Source organism: Patiria miniata, unplaced genomic scaffold (assembly GCF_015706575.1).
Source record: "Patiria miniata isolate m_02_andy unplaced genomic scaffold, ASM1570657v1 HiC_scaffold_19, whole genome shotgun sequence".
Taxonomy (NCBI): domain Eukaryota; kingdom Metazoa; phylum Echinodermata; class Asteroidea; order Valvatida; family Asterinidae; genus Patiria; species Patiria miniata.
The window spans coordinates 5058371-5083441 of record NW_024037057.1 but is presented as its reverse complement, the minus strand read 5'-3'; the positions used below and the strand labels follow the sequence as shown (position 1 = coordinate 5083441).

The following is a 25071-nucleotide window of genomic DNA, read 5'->3' as shown; positions in this document are numbered from 1 at the left end:
CTACAGTGTGTATGTATTTTCCTACCAACATATATTATATCCAATCAAAAAGATCTTTGCGCAATCAACCCACCATTACCGCTGTTCTATTCTGTATTTCTGTTGTTATCTTTAAGCTGTGATAACCTAAGCTGGCGAGTCCAAACTGGAAAAAAAAAACATGTTTAAAGCTACAGTCCATCATTTGTAATTTGAGTATTTTGTTCGTTTGAAGCAACAGAAGAGTTCAAAATCTAATGAAGGATACTGAGCAACTAACCTGATGAAGTTTCAGCTCAGCTTCAGCTGTATATTCCGAGAAAAACAGCATTCTAAGATCTCAATTTCAAATCAAAAGTTACTGAATCATGTTTTGAATTGTTTTGAATTGCAGCTATACGCGACGTCGCGCACTGATCCGACGAATTATAACAACCGTGCGCGCGTGTGTGTCGTTCCAATACTTGTGCGCGCTGCGCTGAATAACAAAACGAACTACTAATTAAAATTTTCCTACGGTGCTTCTTAAGAATCACTGTTGGAAATGCCTTCTTTCGTTGATTACTTCAAAATGACAGCTTCCCAGAAAGAATAATTTCACAGGGAGTTTAGTCCCCTTACTATCTTTCAACCGAGTTTGTTTTTCAACAATAATTACGCCAGTTACTTTTCGGATGGCTGCAAATGATGGACTATAGCTTTAACATATGTACATGTACAAGTACGCATATTTCCCCCATATGTCATGTATGTACTGCCATATACATACAATAGCCTAGCATGCGGACTATCAGCACATTGGGAGTTGACTGCAACCAGCCTATTTGTTTTTGTATCAAAGGTCGAAGGCAATGTGTACATATCACACCCAACAAGCCCCAAGTCCACTGTACGGTACCAGTATTGCATTGAATGCAATGGATCTATTTAGCTATCGAGGTAGTGTAAAGGAATGCACATGTGACAATAGGCTTAATACATGTAAAATTAACTTATTAGCAACTGTACTACATTGCGTCACACCATAGATAGCTCGGGCGGTTTAGGGCAGTACAGGGAGTAACAAGCAGGATGGTTTGGGGCAGTACAGGGAGTAACAGGCGGGTGGTTTGGGGCAGTACAGGAAGTAACAGGCAGGGTGGTTTGGGGCAGTACAGGGAGTAACAGGCAGGGTGGTTTGGGACAGTACAGGGAGTAACAAGCAGGGTGGTTTGGGGCAGTACAGGGAGTAGTTTGGGGCAGTACAGGGAGTAACAGGCACGGTGGTTTTGGACAGTACAGGGAGTAACAAGCAGGGTGGTTTGGGGCAGTACAGAGATTAACAGACAGGGTGGGTTGGGGCAGTACAGGGAGTAACAAGCAGGGTTGTTTGGGACAGTACAACGAGTAACAAGCAGGGTGGTTTGGGGCAGTACAGGGAGTAACTAGCAGGGTGGTTTGGGGTAGTACAGGGAGTAACAGGCAGGGTGGTTTGGGGCGGTACAGGGAGTAACAGGCAGGGTGGTTTGGGGTGTTACAGGGAGTAACAGGCAGGACAGTTTGGGGCAGTACAGGGAGTAACAGGCAGGGTGGTTTGGGGCAGTACAGGGAGTAACAGGCAGGGTGGTTTGAGGTGGTACAGGGAGTAACAGGCAGGGTGGTTTGGGGCAGTACAGGGAGTAACAGGCAGGGTGGTTTGGGGCGGTACAGGGAGTAACAGGCAGGGTGGTTTGGGGTGTTACAGGGAGTAACAGGCAGGGCAGTTTGGGGCAGTACAGGGAGTAACAGGCAGGGTGGTTTGGGGCAGTACAGGGAGTAACAGGCAGGGTGGTTTGAGGTGGTACAGGGAGTAACAGGCAGGGTGGTTTGGGGTGTTACAGGGAGTAACAGGCAGGGTGGTTTGGGGCAGTACAGGGAGTAACAGGCAGGGTGGTTTGAGGTGGTACAGGGAGTAACAGGCAGGGTGGTTTGGGGTGTTACAGGGAGTAACAGGCAGGGTGGTTAGGGGCAGTACAGGGAGTAACAGGCAGGGTGGTTTGAGGTGGTACAGGGAGTAACAGGCAGGGTGGTTTGGGGTGTTACAGGGAGTAACAGGCAGGGTGGTTTGGGGCAGTACAGGGAGTAACAGGCAGGGTGGTTTGGGACAGTACAGGGAGTAACAGGCAGGGTGGTTTAGGGCAGTACAGGGAGTAACAGGCAGGGTGGTTTGCGGCAGTACAGGGAGTAACAGGCAAGGTGGTTTTGGACAGTACAGGGAGTAACAAGCAGGGTGGTTTGGGATGGTACAGGGAGTAACAGGCAGGGTGCTTTTGGGCAGTACAGGGAGTAACAGGCAGGGTGGTTTGGGGTGGTACAGGGAGTAACAGGCAGGGTGGTTTGGGGCGGTACAGGGAGTAACAGGCAGCGCAGTTTGGGGCGGTACAGGGAGTAACAGGCAGAGCAGTTTGGGGTGCTACAGTAACTTACGGGTTCAACAATCAGACATCGGATATTTAGCAACCAGTTCAAATGTTGACCATATTTCTTCTAATTAAATGTTGTTCCGAATTATCCTTTTCCGAATTTACCATTTGCATACAGTGGAATGCCGCTATAACGAACATCGTTGGATCCACAGAAAGTGTTCGTAATAACGATCGTTCGGTATAGCGATTTTGAACCGTCGGTACCCTCTTTTGACCATTAATGAACTGGCATTTCTCACGAGCGGTTTTCCCTTCTATTCCTTGGGGAAATAATAGCCATCTATCACTCTTCAACATTCAAACACGATGTAATTATGGGTCGTTTGATGTTCGGGAATTAAAAGTGGCCCAAATAGTGTTTAATTCATGTACAACAGGTAGTTTTTTTGTTAATCTTAACAATGTTCGGCACGTTTTGTACATTAACCCTAACTCCCTAGGCCTTTTTGCTAGGATGTAGCCTCAATCCTGCAAAATCCTCCAACTGGCCTCATGGAAAAATAGCATATAGCCTCAATCCTGCAAATTCCTCCGTTATTTCTTGAATATGGTCCATGGAGGGATGACCACTGCCTGAATCCTGCAAAATCCTCCGGCTAAGTCTGTCAATAGGCTGAGGCAGAGGCAGTGACATCCTGGAGCAGTGCGGAGGATGTCAAGTATAATCAAGGACTAAATTTATGCACGGCTGAGCATAAACAACACAAGGTCCGGCCCAAGACCTTGACACAGTGCCTACTCCGAAATCAGCAATGTACTTTTGCCATGTAACCTCAATCCTGCAAATTCCTCCAATTTGCAAAAAGGATTTTGGAGGATTCAGGGCGGTTAGGGTTAAAACCGGGAGCCAAGGATGATGTTCGGTCATGTCGATATAGCCGCATGTTCGGTATAGCGGTGTTCCACTGTATACTGTACGGTACTCTCCAAAATCAAAACTTCCACTTTTAATAACTGTTAGATCTACTTCCCTAATATCTTTTGGATGGAGTTTCTGAATAAACTTCTGAAATCTGATTCCATTTCTGCTCCAGAGATAGGCCACACATGTACATGCAATTAGCCCATATTTTTTAACCTAGCGCTTAATCATGTTTACCACCACCACCAAAACGTACACTTATCGCATGATAAGTGGCTCACATGGAAATTTGGGACCTGAATCACACCAGCGATCGTGCTGTTCCAACTGACCTACTGACCCAAAATTGCTCGTTAGGATTACATTTATCAGACAATGCCCAAAACATAGTTCTGTGTGTGTGTAGTGTACCATACGGAGTATGCACTGAGCATGTAATAAATAATAATGTGGTGCTTTGTACATGTGCCAAAGGTTTCAAAGCGCTTCACAATTATTATCCCTGTTCATCAGGAATGAGACCCTTTTTCTACAGCAGCTCGAGATCGGCGCAATCTAGTCTCTACCTTGTACCCGTACTCCAGGGTAGAGAGAGGCAATCGTAGTAGAGTGTCTTGCCCAAGAACACAAGTGTTCCCCATATTTACTTTAACTCCCTAGCATGATTTTAATACTAGGAACCATACTCATCCTGGCAAAATTCCAACACCATATGGGAATTCGCACACATATTTCTGACTTAGTTTCTGGAGGTGTGCCAACCCAATGTAAAAGACTGTCAGTTTAGGGGTACTGTACCCATCCTGACAGATTCCAACAAAACATGCCGTTGGGGTTTGATGGATTGAGTTCTGTTAGGGTTAAAGGGTTTGAACCACTGAACTCTATATAAAGACTGGCTATCGGATATCAATACAGCATTCACACAGTAGACTTTGCATATTGACCAATTCGCCCCCGGTCTCACGAAGATGGCTGCGTATAATACGAACGTTCAGCGCGTATACGCGCGAGTTGTATCAACAGTTGACGCGCACTTTAGTCACGTACACATATTATGATGTTCTAAAAGGGACACATTTCCGTAGTGATTATTATTTTCAAAACGCCGAAAAAGTGAACTGCGGCATTAAAAAAGTAAACCACGTCGTAAGAAAAATTGTAGTAAACCTTGGTCAGTGGTGGTGGTCAAAATATAAGTCAAGTGAACCGCGATGTTACAAAAGAAATCATGCTGTCTATAAAGACGGCGACTTGTCCTGTGTAGATCACCAGCCGCGGTCTGACCGGTCTGACCAATATGGCGTCAAATTCATTCATTGTGCGGCTCTCTATTCGCTATCCAGTCTTTATATAGAGATCAGTGGTTTGAACCTACATGTACACGTACAATACATGTACTACGGCACATGTGTCGAACATCGTAACCATTGGACCAGGGCACATGCAATAAATAAAGAAGCAGTCAACACATGTACACGTATTGTGTACATGTAGCATACATTTGTTACTTCAGTTCGTAATCTGACTCATTTTTTTTCTGAATATGTGCACAATCTTTCAAAGCGTCGTCACATGAGCATCAGGGCCTTCGAATGTCCCTCCAAGTGGTCTCCCCCAACTCTCCCTTTTGTAACCATTGAGGGGGTACTTGTGCACGGAGCCTATCAGCTCAGAGGACTTTATGACTGATTTAAAGGGAATGTACATCATTGGCTTTTGCTGTAATTTTCAGAAATTAACTATTTGAGGGGTAAATATAATAGATCAAATATTGTTACACTGACATGTTTGAAGTTTTGTGTTTGAAAATGCTGGAAAAACCAAGAAAAACAAAAATGTTCAAGTACATGTAGTCTGGTTCCCTGACTCCACTAAGGATGAAATGGATCACGTATCGATGCCGGAAAATTGTAAGGTAAGGGAACCAGTCTCTGGCCTGCATCCGTTCATGAACATGTAACCAATAGCAAACAAAACTTGGACTGAAAAAAAAAAAATTAAATTTGGAGTAGTTGAAAATAGTTAGGTTTTTCCAACGGTGGTCGGCCGACCACCGTTGGCAGTATAAACAAAAATACCATTTTCTTGAAAATGACTTCACATCAGGTGCCATAACTTTACAGGATGCTAAATAGTCATTTACCAACATCCTAGTAAGGTATTTTGTAAAAACTGAGTAGTTTTATTTTTCGATGTTTGCAAATGTTGTATTTTCCCTTTAAATGAAATCATTTCCAAACTGTGAATTTAAAACCATAACTTCACACATTTTGTTCCCGACTGCCTGTGGTAGCCGACTTCCTGTGGTAGCCGATTTCAGTTTCCCCATGGCTCCCAGTCACAAAATGTAATTTAAAAGTTTTTACTTATATTTCATGTTCGGTACATGAATGAAGTACACACTGTTACAGTTCAGTGTACATGTACATGTACATATGTACATGTGCCTTACATGTAAGTCTTTCCACACTTTCATTTGCATACATGCACGTGAACATATCCATGTTGAAATTCAACACTGGGCCACCGTAACTAGCGGAACCGGAATATAGGTAGGGAAGGCATATTGTTCACACTGACACATGTACACACACACGTTTGGGTGTACAGGGGTCAGCTATCGATTTTGGAATTTTCTACCTGGAGCCTCTTGACCCTGGTCCCTACCAGGTGTGGATTCAACCAGTGTAGTGCTGGACTCGTGTTTGAAAAACATGTTGGATTCTTGCTAGTCAGTGCGGATTGGGTTGGTTCCCAAAATCTCTGAGTTGGGCCCGGGTCCAGCACAGAGATTTTGGATAGAAGGGACCATTAGCTACCGTGTACCTGTAACCCTAACCCCCTCAGATGCTGTTTTTGCTAGGAACCATCCTCAATCCTCCAAAGTTTTGCACATGTTCAACTGAAGGATACCCACTGCCTCAATTCTTTAAAATCCTCAAACAGGCCTGCCTCTCAAAATGCATTCATCCTCGGTCCTACAAAAAATCTCCCTTTCTTTGAACACCATTCATCCTCAATCCTCCAAAATCAACCCTAACCCCCTAGGCTGTTTTTGCTAGGAACCATCCTCAATCTTCCAAAAATTGTGCACAATTAAGTGTTCAGTTGAAGGATACCCACTGCCTCAATCCTTCAAAATCCTCTGACAGTATTGCCACTCAAAATGCATTCATCCTCAATCCTCCAAAATCCTCCTCCTCTTCTTAAAAACACCATTCATCCTCAATCCTTCAAAATCAACCCTAACCCCCTAGGCTGTTTTTGCTAGGAACCATCCTCAATCCTCCAAAAATGTTGCACAATTAAGTGTTCAGTTGAAGGATACCCACTGCCTCAATCCTTCAAAATCCTCCGACAGTATTGCCACTCAAAATGCATTCATCCTCAATCCTCCAAAATCCTCCTCTTCTTCAAACACCATTCAAAATCACCCGGTACAGAATGTGCATTCGTCCTCAATCCTCCACAATCTTCTAAAATTGTATGCTGCATTCAGCCTCAATCCTCCAAAATCCTACAAAACTGCCCAGAGGACTTTGGAGCGGGATTGAGGAAGGTTAGGATTAGAAATGGTACACAACATGTACGTGGCTCAGAAAAAAAGTTGCTTGTTTAAATCAACATTTTGCACCGGTTATTTCATCTGGCACACCATGGGCAATGTGCATTTCACATCAGGTTAATGTACGGGTACAAGGCGTGTACCGGTACGTCAGGTAAAATAGTCACACAAATTGTGATAGAACCAGCTTGTAACTTTCCGAGCCGCATACACTTTTCACGTATCCCGTACCCGCACTATTTCTAATAGTCCTCACTCCCTAGTTTGAAAAGCCCTTAAGTCCAAACAGACAAACACAGAGCTTCATGGTCACTACAATATCAATTACCAGTACTTGAAACCCAAGCAATACTCTGAAATGTCTAATTACCCACACAAATACTACAGTACACATGTATAGTTGTTCTTTGGTATGTTGATCCAACCACACTAGGTATCTGTCACATTCGGTAGTCCTACACTCAACCAAAATAGAAAGTCCCCCCTTAATACTTTTTTGCCTAACTCAAAAACTACTGGGCACATCTTGCTCAAATTACGACTGATCAGTACAGAAATTCCTTAGCAATCCAGCCATAGGCCTACTCTTTGTTTGGCCGAAAACAGTGATAATGCGTACAAAATGATGCAATTTATGACAAGTGGTAACGAAAAAAAATTGCACTTTTGTACACTTGCAAGGTGAGTGTGAAACGCAACATGCACGTATACAAAAGTGCAACTGTTTTCGGTATCATTTGTCATAAATTGCATTAATTCGTACACATTATTACTGTTTTGGGCCATATACATGATATAAAGAGTATGGCTGGATTGCTAATGAATTTCTGTACTGATTTGTCGTTGTTTGAGCGAGAGGTGCTCAGTAATTTTCGAGTTAGACAAAAAAGTATTGGAAGTGGGGACTTTCTTTTTTGGTTGAGCGTAGAACATGTAATTTTGTTGAATACATTCAGGCTTAATAAAAATAGCTTTTAATCCATTAGGCCTGTACTGACCAAAACCGCCCAGCACTCTATGGCAATGGGAAAGATTTCCATATACGAAGTTCACTCAACACCCTGTGTACAAACCCTATGACTGAGATTGGTCTAAAAAATTCTTAGTGTTTTCTAAGAAAATGCTTGTATTTTCTCACTGCTCAAATTGACTTTGATGACATGAAATTGCTATCTGGGGGCTTGTTAGTCAATACAGAGGAAAATTAGTGAATTTCGTATATGGAAATCTTTCCCATTCTCTTTATATTTGGCAGACAGTGAAAAGGAATCAACTTTTTGTGTGCCCTTCAGATGTCTTCACCAATTTGACCAATACTTGTCCCTAACAAGATCTGAATCCCTGCCTGCCATCACTCTAATACTATTAAAAAGACTGATTTTATTACCGGCAATAAAAAGGGCCCAAGGGCAAACTGATTGAAATGTAAACATATGCTCTGCACCTGAACTGACACGGGTTTCTCAGCGTGAGGCCAGAGATGGCACTGATCAAATGATAATACTAGTGTGTATTGTGTTCATTGTAGTTTCATCTGCTATTTATTTTCTCTGAGGGGACTGTGGCACTTTTGGATGAAACAGTCAGAGATGAAGTATTTATAGCTGCATCTTCACCCTAAAGGAAGGGGACACATTCTTGTCAATTTTTTACTTTTTTATTCTTTTTTGGGCAATATTTGGGGGGGGGGGCAATATTATAATTGCTGCACATTTTTTGATTACGACCCTTTATGACTTTCTGATTTTGGAAAGAATTTTGCAACCTGACGCCACTTTTTTCTTCATCACTGTAGGCTATTATCAATAAAGGTTAGGTCAGTCATTGCAAAAAATGTTGAACAGACATGAATCTGGGACTGAGGAACATTTCCAAATTTTTTTAGGAAGTAGTTAAAGAATATTTTCTTGATTCTCCACGGACTTTGTACACAAACCACTGAAGTGGCATCTGGATACATTGTACGTTCTTTCCCCGATTTTGAAGCTCTGGCAGGAGCGTCTATGTCACTTTGTGGTTGGTCGGTATGTCTGTCTGTCTGTCTGTCTGTCCCCGGAAAATTGACCAAAAATGAGCCCCTTAAGTTTCCATTCATAAATTTACCTCAGACAGTTATACATGTAGCTATTCCTATTGGTCGAGAGCCCGTCACATGGCCGGTCTTAAACGGATGATAAAGACATGGCTAGCTGGTCTTAAACACTTTTCCAGTGTCACAATAAAATGTGGAGTCTTAAAAATCCAGTGCCTCTTACCGTTTCATTGGTTGAACGTTCACAATCCTCACTTTGGCATGCGCAACACTACCAGCGAGTCAGAATTTTGTAGAAATTCAAAACGCAACGCGCGCGTCAATCTCCATAGAAGGGTTGTTTACATCTTACTCGCCAGCTAAACACTCCATTATTTTGCTAGAGGGATGTTTAAAAAAGCATGAAGTGAACTTGTTGAACAAAATCGGGATTTTTGAATGAATTATTTGATATTTTTTTAAGGAAAAGGTATTTATGAATGGGAATAAATATGTGCTCGGTCGGTATTTAGCGCTCTGTTTAAGACCGCTTAGAGTCTGGGTGCTGATACCGTAATTACCCTCGCCTCCAGCTAGAGGGATGTTTCAAAAAGCAGAGGGGAACAAATGTGAGCCTCCGGCTCGGGTAATTATCAGCAACCAGACTCTAAGTGGTCTTAAACAGAGTGATAAAAACCTCCGGAGCACACATTTATTCCCTTAATAAAATATAACTTCCAAAGTTTAATTTAAAAAAAAAAACCTAAAATACTTTACAAAAATTGTTTGTATCAATTCGGAAAGATGTGAAAGATATGAAAATTGTGTATGGAGGCAAAATAGTAGGGCCTACAATAATGTTATAGTCACATGGTCTATTGAGCGCGCTATATTATAGCACGCTATATTTTATGGGAAACCCCCCGGGCTTATTTTGGTCAACTTAATGGGACAGACTACATGTAGTTAGCACAGCGTGATTTTCACATGAGACGGCGGCCCGGGCTTGTACGCACACTCTCCGGTCAACGTTAACAACATGGTTAACGTCCGTTGCACAGTGAAATCATTTTATGCCGGCGTAGATGATACCCCAAACCCCAAAGGTTATTTCTTGGCACTGGTATGGAAAGGAGCCCGGCATCACATTTTTGGGCCTCGCATTTTTAAGCTGTGGCAGGGATCATTTTGATTGAATTCATGTAAGATGGCCAGAGCTTATTGTGCACTCGCACTTGTTTTTAAGCCCTTGCATCCGACTTTCTGATTGTTTTTGTTAGACCCCTTGCATTGAACGTCACATTTGTTCCCCTTAAGTAGACAGTGTTGTACATGTGTGTCCATTGTCACTAAATTGAAAAAAATTGTCTCAGAAACTATATTGTTTTCAGCCCGTGTTGAAACCAATTTTGTACAATTCAGACCAAAGTACTGTTCTCACACTGACTAGAGTACCGAAGTGTGACGTCAGCGGTCATTGTTCTGGTTCACTCTGGTTCGCGCGCTGATGTCTTCACACATTTAAGCTGTGCACGCGCGTGGAACGGAATACGCGGCGCACTTCGGTACCCCATAATCATAATCATGATAATGTGATATTCAAACGAAAGATGGCATGAAACGTTAAGTTGAACCATGGAGGAAGGAAACATATATTAATGGTTGAACAATTCAAATGGTGCAGTTACGTCAAAAGTACATGTACAAGTACAGCATCAATTCCAGCTACCGTACATGTGTTGACCATGTTTACATATATTTGGAACAATCTCAAAAATATCATGGCATGTACATGTCAAGCTTATCTGTCATGTCTGTAATTATAATACGGTACTAGGCATTCGTCAACTTTGGGACCCCTCATTATGTAATAAGTTCGCTCATTTATTTACTTTTAGTTTTAACAGTACAAATATCATTGCAGTGATTTCACAATGATTTTTGTTAAATAGCTGCAGTGTTTTTTCATTCTTGGATCCTGCTTGAAGTCACTTTCGTCACTGACCTTAACGAATAACGACGACCTCTGCGGTAGGTAAAAACAAAACTTGCCGCCACTTTGACTTTGTGTAGTTTTAAAGGGTCGATGATTACATGATAAGAAGACTATGTTACATTTACAATTTAACTTTAACAAGCCAAACTAGGCCTAATTAAATTAAAACAAGTTTAATTAAAATGTGTTCTTTTCAAACCACTTAACTACTCATTAAACCTCATGTTGCCAACATATGTTTCTCACCTGCATCTATCCCCCGTATATACTGGCCATGCTGCCCCTGTTTACTGTGGAGATTGAACCCGTAGCCGCTCGATCCCCTGACCATCCGACATAGCCGCGGCTTGCCGGGGGGCTCCGGCTGGCTCTTCGACGAAGATCGTCCCCTCTTCCCACTTTTCGAACTCATTGCTGTGTCTGTTTAGCCTCTGTTTTCGCCGTAAAAACGACCGTGTCACCCCCTAGAACTCGCCTGGGTGAAGAGATGGACTACTTGTTAGCCCGGTGACACACTTCTTGCGTGGGCCGTGGGGCGTTAACAGTGAATTTTCGGACGTTTTTTTCCTTCAGAATTACTCACTTCGCGAATTCGGTAGAGTCAGTGACCCGTGTCGATAGGCGTATTGAAAATACACGCAAAAAAGATGTCGGCGCAGCAGCTCGGCGCAGAGGGCGGCTCGACTGGAGTTTACATCACGTGACCAACCTTGGGGGCCAAATTGACGGTTTCTATTCCCCCTTTTTTTGGCCGGGAAATCAGGAAAGTTTCAACCAATGACAGCCGTATCCTGACGCCACTTTTTGTTCATCATGTATCATCTCAATGATGGTCAGTCACTGCAAAAATGTTGGACGGAGAAACAATTTCAATTTCGTTAGAAAAGACCTTAAAAATAGTCTTGACTCTCCATAGACTTTGTGCACAACCACTGAAGTGGCGTCTGCTGGGTACTACATTCTTTTCGCCGGCTTTATATTAGTTGAGTAAACTAAATATGAATGTAAAAAAACCTGGTAAAAAAATAATAACTTTACCTACCTTCTCCATTTGTTTTTAAATAATAGGCGCATGTATGTCATCAGTGTCACTTACTTTCAAGTTTGTGTTTTACAATTGCATGGTTCAACAGAAATATAATTGAGACGGAACTATTATTATAAGGTCATTTTAAAATAATAATAATCACCTGTTTATTACACTGACAATTTTTTTTCCTAAGGGTAGTCATTCAAATGATATCAACAATTAATTTAAACATATTACAATCGTTTGGAGAAAAGTAAAAAATTAAAGTTCAAGTAGGTGAAAGAGATTTTGCACGGTTAACGGCCACGTTCTAGGAAAATCGTCACGCGCATGATCGATATGCGATCACCCTCAAAAGAAATTTGTATACTTTTTCCCAATAATCTTGTCACAAGATTCTTGGGGAAAAAAAGTGTAGAATATTTCTTTTTGACAATTCTATATTTTGACATTTCTCCTTCTGAAAAAGATTGAAATAAAAAAAAATTAAACTTCGACAAAATGAGATCCATAAAATTGAATTAATTAAAACTTTTTTTTAACTCACCCGAAAATATTGAAAAAGTGCGCCATAAATGTTGGCCCACGATCAATTGAACAAGTTTAACTTTAATAACTCCCCAGAAATATATTGATCACGAGGAAAATGATGAAGCTACGACGAAAATTAACTAAATATACAAACACAAAGTCTCTTGCGTTTTTGCACCCGCCCGGCACCACGGCCAAAATTGAACTTGGCAGAGAAATTAAGGACAATATTGGGGGTAGCAAAAACCACTGGGTGTGGTGTGTGTACCCCGTTACATGCCGCTATGCTGTGGAGGTGCAGTAAATTATGAGGTCATTCAACTGTCAATATCTGAGACATAGACGGGTACCCCTAAACACATATTCATTAGTTTATGATAGGTGTCGCCTGGGATTCTGACTGTTCAACCTTGTACGTGATTGGAACGCACCATGTACAATGCAGTAGCCCAGCAACGAAATTATCCCTGCGAAGGAGATCGACAGATTGCGCAATATATGCAAGATGGCGGCCTCCATGGATGAAGCGGAGGATGATTTGTCGATGATGGACACGGCAATCGTTGTTTATACAGAAAACGCCCAGAAAATGAGGTATATTATAAAGAGTTTTGACTCCTCAATTTCGGAGTAACTATTCGACACTTTCCTGGGATACGATTTTACCGAAAAATATGTGATGAGAATTGTGATGAGAATTGTTGTGCTTGTCACTTTGTCAGGATTGTTTTGCATTGTGATTGTCATTGATTAGCCCCATAATGTGGCCAGTTTACTGGACTGCCTCCGTAAACATAGGCCACACGTCCACATGTACAAAAATCGTGTCGACTTTGCCAAATTTTGATTTTCACATTAAGGCTTAGTTTGTAGGGTTTTTTTGCTTTAGAAGCATACTCACCCTATAGGCTAATCAGAAAGTGCTGCCTTTTTCAGATGTATATTTTACGTGAAATTTCCAGATTCATTTTGACACGTTTGCGTATCAAAATTTCAACATGAAATTTCACAAAAATTAGACATCTGAAAAAGGCAGCACTTTCTGACTAGCCTATAAAGTGGGTGAGTATGCTTCTAAAGCAAAAAAATCCTACAAACTAAGCCTAAATGTGAAAATCAAAATTTGGCAAAGTTGACACGATTTTTGTACATGTGGACGTGTGGCCTATGTTTACGGAGGCAGTCCAGTAAATAGGCCACATTTATGGGGCTAGTCTTTGATCTGCTGGATCTTATCAAAAAATATTAGTATACTATTACTAGTTACTTGGTTAACATTAGGGCCATCGTTAGGACAGCCGCAATGCAATTTTCAACTGCTATCGTTACTGTATTAGTCCGCCCCTATTACAAAATCACCATTGCGAATCTATATCACATAAATAACATGTTATAACTACCCGTCCAATCAGAACGCTGCAGTAGCTCAATTGGTTACACGTTTGATTTAAAAAATGTATATAATTTTCTTTACTTTCAGTGTTTATAATCAAATCATTCTTTTTATTTAGGGCCTAAGCAGATTTCAATTTCTTCTTTATAATCCGTGGCTCTGGAGGATTTTTTAAAAACGGAAAGAAAAGTCCGAGAACCATTTGGTTAAATGATTGTCTGGTTCCAACAGCCAAAGATCCTGACGTTGAATACTATTAGGTCAGGGAACCAGAGGGTTCCGTAACAATAGCACAGTTGGAAAATGCGTTACGGCTGCCGTAACGATAGCCACTGCGTATTAACAGGCTTTTTCTGGAAGAGGATCGGTACTGGGATTCTTGTCGACGACTGCAGAAACTCGAAGGAAACGTGATCGCTATTCCTGTGGAGACAAGCATCTCATTGGCCATCAACAGAGGTCAGTTCATACTCACACGACTAACTTTAGTTAAATCGATTCAAAATATTTTTGGTCTGGGAAATTGTGTCTGTATGAAGAAGCGTCAAGTCTAAACTCAGATTTGAAAAAAAATTATCTCTAACATTGCTTCAAGAATTTTGCGGTGGTGTAAATCTGTATTGACAACTGGGAGGGGGAGGGGGAGGAGGGAGGTGACACATAAAAGATCTTGAAGTTCCCAGAAGCGGAAGCTAAGTTGGACACCGTTTGATGCTAGGTGGCGCTCTTCATAGCAGCGAGGTTACTTGGATGTTCTCTTGTCTTTATACACAGTTTTGTTAACTACCACAATTTTTGAGGCTCATTACAAAAGAGTTCATCAATGTGCATCTTAGTTCTTGTCTCTTCCTTCTTTTTCTCTGTCTACATGGTCTAGTCTCCACAAATGAGGATGCTAAGATGTTGCAATACGGAGGAAAGATCTTGAAGTCAGGGCACTATCGTGATCTCCCATGCCATCTTGTGTCAGTTTCCCTCCCCCTGTCAAAGAAACAGCTTGCAGTCTCCCCACATCAGAGACTGGTCGATGTGTTGAGGGGGAGATTTGAAGAGTTGGACATTCCGTTTCCAGGGGAGTTGCGGGAGGAGATTCCAGCTGTGTGGGAGAAGCACGAGGATCTTGTTCTGCTCCCTCAGGTTTGAAAGCCAGGCTATTCAAAATAAAACAAAAATTGTTTCTCTTCCATCTATAAAAAAGAAAAATCAACATGGCTTTCAGATTTTTCCTTTCTTTTGCTCCCAACTTAAGACCCAGATTGCAAGTATAAGACTAGTCTGAAAAATTTGGGACTCTCGATACTGTGTATGAGAGTCCCAAATCTTAAGATGCATCACAAGAAAATAGACTGGATTATGAAACATCCAGTCCAACACCCTTTAGTACTACATCAATCAATTGTGAAAGAAAAACATCTTCTCCACAGCTAGGCTTGTCACTTACTTGCACAGTCGTCTTACAGAAAAGAGGCTTGCCCAAGGACACAACATATGACTAGCAGCAGGATTCGAAACCCTGACTCTCTGATCATGGGTCATGAACCCTGACCACTGAGCCACAATCCCTTTCCACAACTGGCTTGTCAATTACTTGCACAGTGGTCTTACAGTAAAGTGGTTTGCCCAAGGACACAATATGGCCAGCAATAGGATTCGAACCCCTGACCCTCTGAATCATGAGTCACCAACCCCAACCACTATGTAGGCTTGTCAATTACTTGCACAGATGTCTTACAGTAAAGTGGTTTGCCCAAGGACACAATATGGCCAGCAATAGGATTCGAACCCCTGACCCTCTGAATCATGAGTCACCAACCCCAACCACTATGTAGGCTTGTCAATTACTTGCACAGATGTCTTACAGTAAAGTGGCTTGCCCAAGGACACAATATATGGCCAGCAATAGGATTCGAACCCCTGACCCTCTGAATCATGAGTCACCAACCCTAACCACTATGTAGGCTTGTCAATTACTTGCACAGATGTCTTACAGTTAAGTGGTTTGCCCAAGGACACAATATGGCCAGCAATAGGATTCGAACCCCTGACCCTCTGAATCATGAGTCACCAACCCCAACCAATATGTAGGCTTGTCAATTACATACACAGTTGTCTTACAGTAAAGTGGTTTGCCCAAGGACACAATATATATGGCCAGCAATAGGATTCGAACCCCTGACCCTCTGAATCATGAGTCACCAACCCTAACCACTATGTAGGCTTGTCAATTAATTGCATAGATGTCTTACAATAAAGTGGCTTGCCCAAGGACACAATATATGGCCAGCAATAGGATTCGAACCCCTGACCCTCTGATCATGAGTCACCAACCCCATGTTAGTCACACTCCTCTTCCACAACTAGCCTTGTCACTTACTTGCATAGATATCTTACATTGAAGTGGCTTGCCCAAGGACACAAAATATGGCCAGCTAGACGTATGATTGATGTGACAACAACTCTGATCTCAGTGAAAAATTCAATAGTTTAATTTGTTTAAATAAATTGTGCAACATCCACAGCTGAGTTTCCGATCCAGTGTTTGGCAGCGCTGCCTCAACCTCTGGCCTTTAGTAGCCAGGGCTCTCGGAGGTCAAAGGCTCGCAAGGAAAGGTCGCATCAAGCAGGACGAGTTCAGAAGTCCGAGGGTGGAGCTGTTGCTTGGCAACGATGGGTGGGTGGAGCATAGAGACAATGGGATCAGGTGCGAGACCCACAATGCTTTGCAGTTTTCTTGTGTTTGAAATATTATGGGAGGTTTTCCAAATCTGGGTCTTGTCACAGCTTTGGCCTTAAGAGATTTTTGAGCTCCTGGCTCGAAAGTCAAGTTTATATTCTATCATTATTAAATATAACAATATGGGTCATAATTTAGAAAGTATTTGTATTCGATTTGGACATCAAAGTGTTATTATTATTATTATTAATCATTTCTGGTAATGAAACCAAGGATTCCTCAAAAGCACCCTAGGCACTGTAGCTCGCAACCCTGAAGAAACCTGTGGGCAGGAGACAATGAGAAGAAGTTACAGTTTTAGAGGTGGAAGGAAAAGCCCAGAAGAATATTCTGGGGAAAACCCAGGGAATCAGGCAGGGACTGAAAACCCAATCCACATATTGGCCCAGGCGGGATTCGAACCCGGGTCACAGCGGTGGAAGGCGAAGAAAGTACCACTACGCCAACCTGACTCCCCTGTTCTGAATGATTCTGGAGCAAGCAATGAAGGGAAACTGGAAACAAAGCCAAGATTTCGAGAATGACCAAGGAATGACTCCAGTTTTAGGCCAAAAAAAAAATACTCTGGTCTCTGGTCAGTGCGCGTGTCGATTTTAACAATGCGCGTCAACCTTTTTTTTCCCTTCAAATTAACACGGAAGCTACAACAGCGCCCTCTATTGCCGCACCTCAAATTTTTGTACCAAGGAGCACCAAGGAATGGGGAAATTGCACCAAGGCAAATGATAAAGGGCACCAAGGCAAATTATGGAGAACACCAATGTATAATGAGGGCACAAAAAAGCAAAATAGTAACCCCCTTGTCTGTACAATTCAAGCTTGAAAAAAAACAAAAAAAACAAAAAAAAAAACGCGTCGCCGCATCAATTCCGGAACTTTGGTCTGACTAGAGACTGAATATTTTTTTTGGGGGGGGGGGGGGGGCCTTATTGGCCATTTTTATACAAAGTGAGGGCACTTTAAAATGTTTCATTCACTGTTAAGCCGTGTCTGAACCCATTGCATGGCTACGGCCGGAAATAACATGCGTGCCTTTGGAAGCCACTTTATAGTGAATGCAGCCACTTCCCATAGACTCGTGTGGTTATGACCAGCTGTAGCCAAATGATTTGGACATGGCTTATGACTGAATGAACTATAACGCACAGCTGAGGCCAAGTTCGCGCAAGGACTATAGTTGACCAATGGTTAACTAACGTTTGCCCGAACTCTGTCTAGTCGACGGTGGTTGACCACGCTAGTCGACTATTTGGAACCAGCCTACTGGGGTTGGTTGCTTCGCTGGTAACCAATAGCCGCGCGCATTTATAACGCTAGCAGAGAGTGAGGATCCAGAAGTTTTGCGATGACATTTTGACCAGCGTTTGACTAGAGGCGTTCGCACGTTGTTATGAGTGCGCAGGCGTAAGGTACGTCACAAATCAACCACCAGTCGACTAATGGTCCTTGCCTGAACTTGGCCTGACTTGTTGGACTTCTCCGAAACAGAAAAATGACCAGCCATTTTTGTGATATCTTGTACATATACATAGATACACCTACGATGTCACACATTGCATGTTTTCTGTCGGAAACATCACCGAGAAAATGAGAGTGGCACATTTTGACTGCAGGGGTGAAACAGTCGTTGACCTATATGCCGGTAGGTCAAAGTTCAGTGCCTAAAATTATCTCCTGAATAAATGTATGATGAAAAGAAGTTATCATCTGTCAATTGGCCTATCGCGGTAGAATCGCATTAGAATTGTATCAACGCAGCTTGTGAAATATTGTCCAATTACATGATATACAAATGGACGTGGAACGCGCAACATCTGAGACAAACAAAACTTAGCGTACAAAAATGTCTTAGGGGCATGGCTTAACTCGCAAACGGCGATAGGTCAATTATGAAATAAGTTAATTGCATATTCTGAAAAATATCAAGAGATCAGAAACAGTTTCAGAGGAATCTGAGAAAGAAAAATTTGGAAGGAAGAAACATTCTGAAGACACTTTGGAGGGGATGAATATTCTAACAACGTATTTAGAGGAAGAAATATTGAAAAGGCTATAGTATTGGAAAAATATCATAAAGACTATATTTCTCTTACCTGTTAGTATTGCAAAAGAAGTAACACATGTCGAATATAAGATAAGTACAGCTTACTTTCCCAATTACAGAGAACATGAAAAAAATAATCCATCAATATTGTCACAATTTCCTAAATAGGAATAGGGTATTTCACACTGCCATACTTGGTCTACGCCAAGGCTGCTGTCGTCCATGCCTGTGAGTGGAACCCAGACGCCGTCATGGCGCTGAAGAAGAATCTAGTTCTCAACGGTGTACAGGATAGATGCATCGTTCATCAGGGAGACAACAAAAAGGTGATCATTGATATGGGTTGAATTTTTGTGTTTTACTTTAAATTTAGATATGTAGTAAGGTCACTGGTAAAAGGAATAAACAGTGACAAAGGAAAATATTTTGTCAGGGGTTGTTGAATACATGAAGCTTGTGACTTGAGACTGATTCATATGTAATTGACTTGTGGTGAACTGTGAGGACTTGCTGTGGACTCTGAGGACCTGTGATGGACTGTGAGGACCGCGAGTACTTGTGGTAGACTGTGAGGACTTATGATGGCCTCGGAGGACTTTTGCTGGCCTGTAAGGACCTGTGATGGACTCTGAGGACTTGTGATGACCTGTGAGGACTTGTGATGGCCTGTGAGGACTTGTGAGGACTTGTAATGGACTGTGAGGACTTGTGACAGCCTGTGAGGACTTGTAATGGCCTCTAAGGGTTTGTGATAGACTGTTATGACTTGTGCTGGCCTTTGGGGATTTGTGGACTGTGAGGACTTGTGATGGACTGTGAGGACTTGTGATGGCCTATGAGGCCTTGTGATGGCCTGAGAGGACTTGTGATGACCTGCGAGTACTTGTGATGGCCTGTGAGGACTTGTAATGGACTGTGAGGACTTGTAATGGCCTCTAAGGGTTTGCGGTAGACTGTTGTGACTTGTGCTGGCCTTTGAGGATTTGTGATGGACTGTGAGGACTTGTGATGGACTGTGAGGACTTGTGATGGACTGTGAGGCCTTGTGATGGCCTATGAGGACTTGTGATGGCCTGAGAGGACTTGTGATGACCTGTGAGGACTTGTAATGGACTGGGAGGACTTGTAATGGCCTCTAAGGGTTTGCGATAGACTTATGACTTTTGCTGGCCTTTGAGGATTTGTGGACTGTGAGGACTTGTGATGGCCAGTGAGGACTTGTGATGGACTGTGAGGATTCTGCCGGACTCCGAGGACGTGTGTTGGCATGTGATGACTTGTAATGACCTGTGAGGGCTTGTGTTAGCCTTGGAGGTCTTATGAGGACTTTACCACATCTTTTTAAAATTCCTAAACCAAGGCCAAAGGCCACTTAGGTGGCAGCTATTATTAAAAAGAAACATGCCGTTCAAAAGACAGGAGGGTATTATTGACAATTTATATGAACACAAGATAGGAGACGGAGAAAAACAGAATTGTGGCACTCATCTTTTCATTTGTATTTTTGCTCCCTGTCCAGGTCTGCCCAAGGGGCGTAGCAGACCGTGTCAACCTTGGCCTGATCCCCGCCTCGGAAGAAGGGTGGCCCGTCGCCTGCGCTGCCCTCAAACCGCAAAGCGGAGGGGTGCTCCATATCCATGGCAACGTAACGTCACGCACAACGATGCGCACCAAGGAAACCATGCCTCGCCGAACCCAATCACATGAATTGGTTGCACAAGAGTGTGGGAAGTCGTCCTCTGGTGAAAGAACAGCAAGTGATGTTTCACTATCACCCGCTGGATTAAGAACGGCAAATCCGAGTCACCCAACTGGAGATTCAAAGAATGATCTCAAACCACATGAGGGCGCTGTTGATGAAGGAACGCAGCAGGAAGCTGAACAATCTTTTGGAAGCACAACCAGCGTCGACACGGATCTCCAGCCCAAAGACTACTGGAGGAGTTGGGCCCAGTCGACCGCTCGTAAAATTCAAGAGCTTCTGGCCGAGATTCAGGGTGGCCGATGGACTACTGAAGTTACGCATGTCGAGCACGTGAAGTCCTACGCTCCGCACGTGGACCATATAGTTGCCGATATCAGATGCCTGCCATTGGAACCTAACCCTGCTGCTGTCTGAACTGCGCGTGTTTTTCTGAGAGTGGAACAGCACACTTCAGAGCCCAGGCATGTGAGATTTTTGTCATGGGAAAGTTTTGCAATAGTTCGCAATGAGCGTGTTCGATTACTTCCCTCGCGCTTATTCCTACTTCGTCTTGGGTATAGATGCACACGCGCAATCTGTAGCAATACACGATCGATCCCGGGTTACTCGCGGTCGAGCTATAGCAACCAGACCGGGTCAAGAGGTCATGTGACGATTAAATCTCCTTTGCAAATGGATTTGAGCTCTTGAAAGTGAGCCATGGTGGCGATTGTTACGTGCTTTTCCAAAGTGAACAAAAAATGGTGGGTATGCTTAAAATTATCTTAACTTTCCTCCCGTCGTCTAGCAGTAGTGTGAAGTGAAGCTGAGACACTTTTGAATCCCCCGCCATGTTTTCGCATTATATTGTGGGAAACTTACCCAAGTAAACGGCTCAGCGGGTCGGTTACTTGGGCCAGGCTCAGGTAAGCGCGAGAAGTCACGTGAGAGGTAAATCGAACGCAGTCGGGCTTGCACGAGTAAGGCGGGGGAAGTAATCGAACGTGGGGAAGAACCGACAAGACTGATCCAGTGAGCCATTCCCCAGATGGATCAACCAGAGTTTTACTGTATTTGGAAATAATACAATGTTAGAAAGCAGTTAAAGGGAAAATACAACATTTGCAAACATCAAAAAATAAAACTACCAAATCATTTTGAAATACCTTGCTGGACTGTTAGTGAATGACAGTGTAAAGCATCCTGTAAAATCATGGCACCTGGTATACTGTCATTTTCAAGAAAAGTGGTATTTTTGTATCAATTTCCAACGCTGGTCGGCCAACCAGCGTTGGAAAAAACACTGGCTATGAATGGGTACAAGCCAGCTAGACTGGTTCCCTGACCTTACAATTCCCCAATGTATGTAAACTGCTCTGTTTCTTCTTATATGGAGTCAGGGAACCAGACTACAGGAAAATGATTGTTTTTCTTGGTTTTTATAGCATTTTCGAACCCAAAACCTAAAAAAAAGTCAGTGTAACTATATTTGCTATGTATATCCAACCCCCCAATTCCATCCATTTTTGAAAATTACAGCAAAAGCAAATGATGTATATTCCCTTTAACTAAAATTAATCAACAAAAAAGGACATCAATTTCAAGAATGTTCGACATTTATTGATTGTAAAATTGGAATTGCTTCAATCAATAATTTACACACTCTGTTAAGGATCGGTTTAATAACATCCTCACGTTTAAATAGTTCTTTTAATTTAGTATTTGGTGATTGCAGCTTACTTTGCAACTTAAAAAAGATGACAAGAAAATCGCCAAGTGCGATAAGACTTCAACAAAATCATCGATTCTTTAAAAAAAGAAGAAGAATAACTGGCATCGTGATGTATGTACACAGTACCTGTTAGATATGTTTTCCATTTACTTGGGCCAAGTTTCACAGAAAAGCTCGAGCAGAAAACGGTCACACAGCAAGTAAATTTGCTTTAAAAAAAAAGATAAAGAATGGAGCATTGTGCCTGATGTATGTACTGGCCTATGCTACGTCAAATTCTACTTTGAATGCGACGGTTGTCTGGGGGTTTCCCAAACTTTGGCTTTTATCTTTTCGGCTTGGTCTGATTTTTAGGTCCCTGATTTCGAGATTCAAGCTAAATACGAGTCGATGTTTTGCTTCAGGGCATCGAACTGTTGAGTCTTTGGAGTAGCCGCTTGCATTCAAGAGTCTACGATATTCGCGCAGATTCAGCGACTAATTAAGCAAAACAAGACTGCGTCTTGACCATGAGATTCTGACCATTCAGAGGGCGCCTTCTATCGGGTCTTCTATTGTTGTTTACAAAAACATAGCCAAATTGACCAATCAAAAACTTAGTCCACATTTCTGATCGAAGCGACGTCACAGTTTCTAAAGTCGACTCCGATTTGCTGGCACGCGGGGTCTCATATAATTCGCATGCTAGGATATATCGAACGTTCATTTCTGTGGCTCTGCGCACGTGGATGTCTGATCCTCGGACAATCAAAGTGTATGATATTAAGCCAGAGATGAGGGTCTTTCATTTGGTTCGAAAAATTAAAGGCGAAACATACAATTCCAAGCTTAGAGACGGCAATGTACGGAGGCGAAGCCAAGGATCCTGCCCCATTTTTGGTCGTTTACTTTAAGCCAAGGCGGCTACCTGACCTAAGATTTGTCAAAATAGTCAGAATCTTTTGGTCTGGGAACCAGACTACCATTTGCGCTAAGCCGAAAATAAATGTTACTGTAAACCGGCGATTTTATGTGGTTCAAGCACTCTATGAAACTTGGGCCAAATACTAAGCTCCCTTCACATCTAATTGGTTATCCTCATCAGTGCTTATATACAAATAGGTGCTGTGTTAAAGTGGCAGGGTGGGTGGGTGGGCTGGAGAAAATGAAAATGAATAAAACTGCTGTAACTGCTTACTGACTGGATTGATCTGTGAAACGTACAAATCAAGAAACTTAGAGGGCCCAACTCTTTGGTCCTCCTTGCAGGACCTTTCTGCCTTTGAGACCGAAACGTTTCGGCCCTCTCAGTTTCCTGAATTAAAAGAAAACGAATACTCACTGTAGTCACAACGGGAAAGATTCATATGTCCATGCTTTTTGACACCCTAAACAAATGATTTTTCAAATCAAAATTGCTGGTTTTGGGGGAGTTGGGGTTTTTTGGGGGGAAAGTTTTGAGCTGTACAGTACAGTGAGACATCACCCTCAATTACAATTTGTCCAACAAAGGCCAAGTTCGCGCAAGGACTATAGTCGACCAACGGTTGACTAACGATTGCCCAAACTCTGTCTAGTCAACGGTGGTTGACTACGCTAGTCGACTATTTGGAACCAGCCTACTGGGGTTGGTTGCTTCGCTGGTAACCAATAGCTGCGCGCATTCCTAACGCAAGCAGAGAGCCAGGATCCGGAAGTTTTGCGATGACATTTTGACCAGCGTTTGACTAGAGACGTTCGCACGTTGCTATCAGTGCGCAGGCGTAAGGTACGGCACAAATCAACCACTAGTCGACTAATGGTCCTTGCCCGAACTTGGCCAAAAAGTAACATGTTAAATACATTTTCAAATGAACCACAAAGGGACACGGTGAATTATAACAATTTTTGAAAAGTTGAACACAGAAATTGACTGCAGCGGGGATAGACCCGGCTGGAGGTCGCAGGTTCAAGCCCCGTTCCTGTCAATTTTTGGATCAACCTTTCAAAAAATGTTAAATAGATGTCCAGTAAGAAAGATCCCGCTTCTAAATTCATGTTACTTTTTACACATGGAATGAAATGAAAATTGTTGGAAGACGAAATAGAGTGGAAATGTTCGTTTGGTACTTCGCAAGCAGGGAGAGTCAACTGAGTGGAATTTTCAGCGCAGCATGGACATATGAACTTTAACCCTTACCCTACTAGACCCTCCAACGCATGCCAATATGTGCCTCAAGAAAATCTCCTATTTTTTTGCATGGCCCTCCAATATCTGTCATGTCATTTCAAGGGTAACTGGACAGGCACTTCAATACATGCCACAGAGAACAATGAGAGTCCTCTGATAACAATCAAGTGCCCCCAGCTGGTCAGTATCAGGCACCCTCCAGGGCCTCCAACTCCTGCCAATTGGAGCCTTCACTGCTACATCAAAGTATCCTCCAATTAACTGCAGCTGGAGGGCATTGGCATAACCAACTGACATGCAGTAAACTACCCTCAGAGAGTAAGGGTTAAGAGTGAAAAACAAAATGGCAGTCAGATCTAATTAATAAATTATCAACTCGTTTATCAATTCTACACACTCAAGAAATTATGTGATAGGCAGGCTTTCAAGCAGACCCAGGTGAAAAAGTAGGAATACAGTAGGATTATCATTTTCCCCCCCCCCAAAAAAGGACAAAAGTAGGGCTTTGGAGGACAAAATCAGGATAAAAGTAGGACTTTTTTCAGGCTTTCGGGAGTAGTTTTTGTTGATCTTCACCGATGTCCACAGCATCATAAGCCTCATGTGGCATGCTCTGTACTCACAACACTTGTGCTCCATCCTCAACTAAGCTCTTGGAAGTACAGTTGCAGTACTCCTGCGCCCAAGCCCTTCATTGTGTGATTCACATATGACAGTGTGTAACACTGTTATGAAAAAAAATATTCAATGAGATTTCGTTTTTCAGAGTTGTGGGACAAAAAAGAAGGAATTTCAAGGAAAAAGTAGGAAAAGTTAGGAAAACTTGAAAGCCTGAATAGTGGATATATTTGTTGATATGTTTACATGTCGAAGTTTGGGACTACAATAAACCAAATTATGAAATTGCGAAAATC

The 25071-nt window shown here is 42.5% G+C and overlaps 2 protein-coding genes across 3 annotated transcripts in view; one reads left to right on the top strand and one right to left on the bottom strand.

Annotated features, from left to right (window-relative positions):
* Positions 1-11509, bottom strand: part of LOC119725357 (protein TsetseEP-like) — a 40290-nt gene extending 28781 nt beyond the window's left edge. Inside the window, exon 1 of one of the 2 annotated variants that reach the window (XM_038196755.1) lies at positions 11107-11509. In XM_038196755.1, the coding sequence (XP_038052683.1) occupies positions 11107-11272 (166 nt within the window). In that variant the 5' untranslated portion in view covers positions 11273-11509. The remainder of the gene's footprint in view (positions 1-11106) is intronic. The other variant, XM_038196756.1, reaches the window with a different exon arrangement.
* Positions 11510-12619: 1110 nt separating this feature from the next.
* Positions 12620-21446, top strand: LOC119725356 (tRNA wybutosine-synthesizing protein 2 homolog). Its single transcript, XM_038196754.1, has 7 exons — positions 12620-13015; positions 14161-14273; positions 14692-14951; positions 16334-16515; positions 18081-18190; positions 18761-18918; positions 20112-21446. The coding sequence occupies exons 1-7, from the start codon at positions 12927-12929 to the stop codon at positions 20709-20711; spliced, it is 1512 nt and encodes a 503-aa protein (XP_038052682.1). The 5' UTR covers positions 12620-12926; the 3' UTR covers positions 20712-21446.
* The last annotated feature ends 3625 nt before the right edge of the window (positions 21447-25071 follow it).

Coding starts and splice junctions, on each gene's coding strand:
- LOC119725356 (XM_038196754.1), top strand. CDS start 12,927: ATGGCGGCCTCCATGGATGAAGCGGAGGATGATTTGTCGATGATGGAC. Junction 14,274..14,691: donor CTCATTGGCCATCAACAGAG/GTCAGTTCATAC, acceptor TACATGGTCTAG/TCTCCACAAATGAGGATGCT. Junction 18,191..18,760: donor AGTCGTTGACCTATATGCCG/GTAGGTCAAAGT, acceptor TTTCCTAAATAG/GAATAGGGTATTTCACACTG.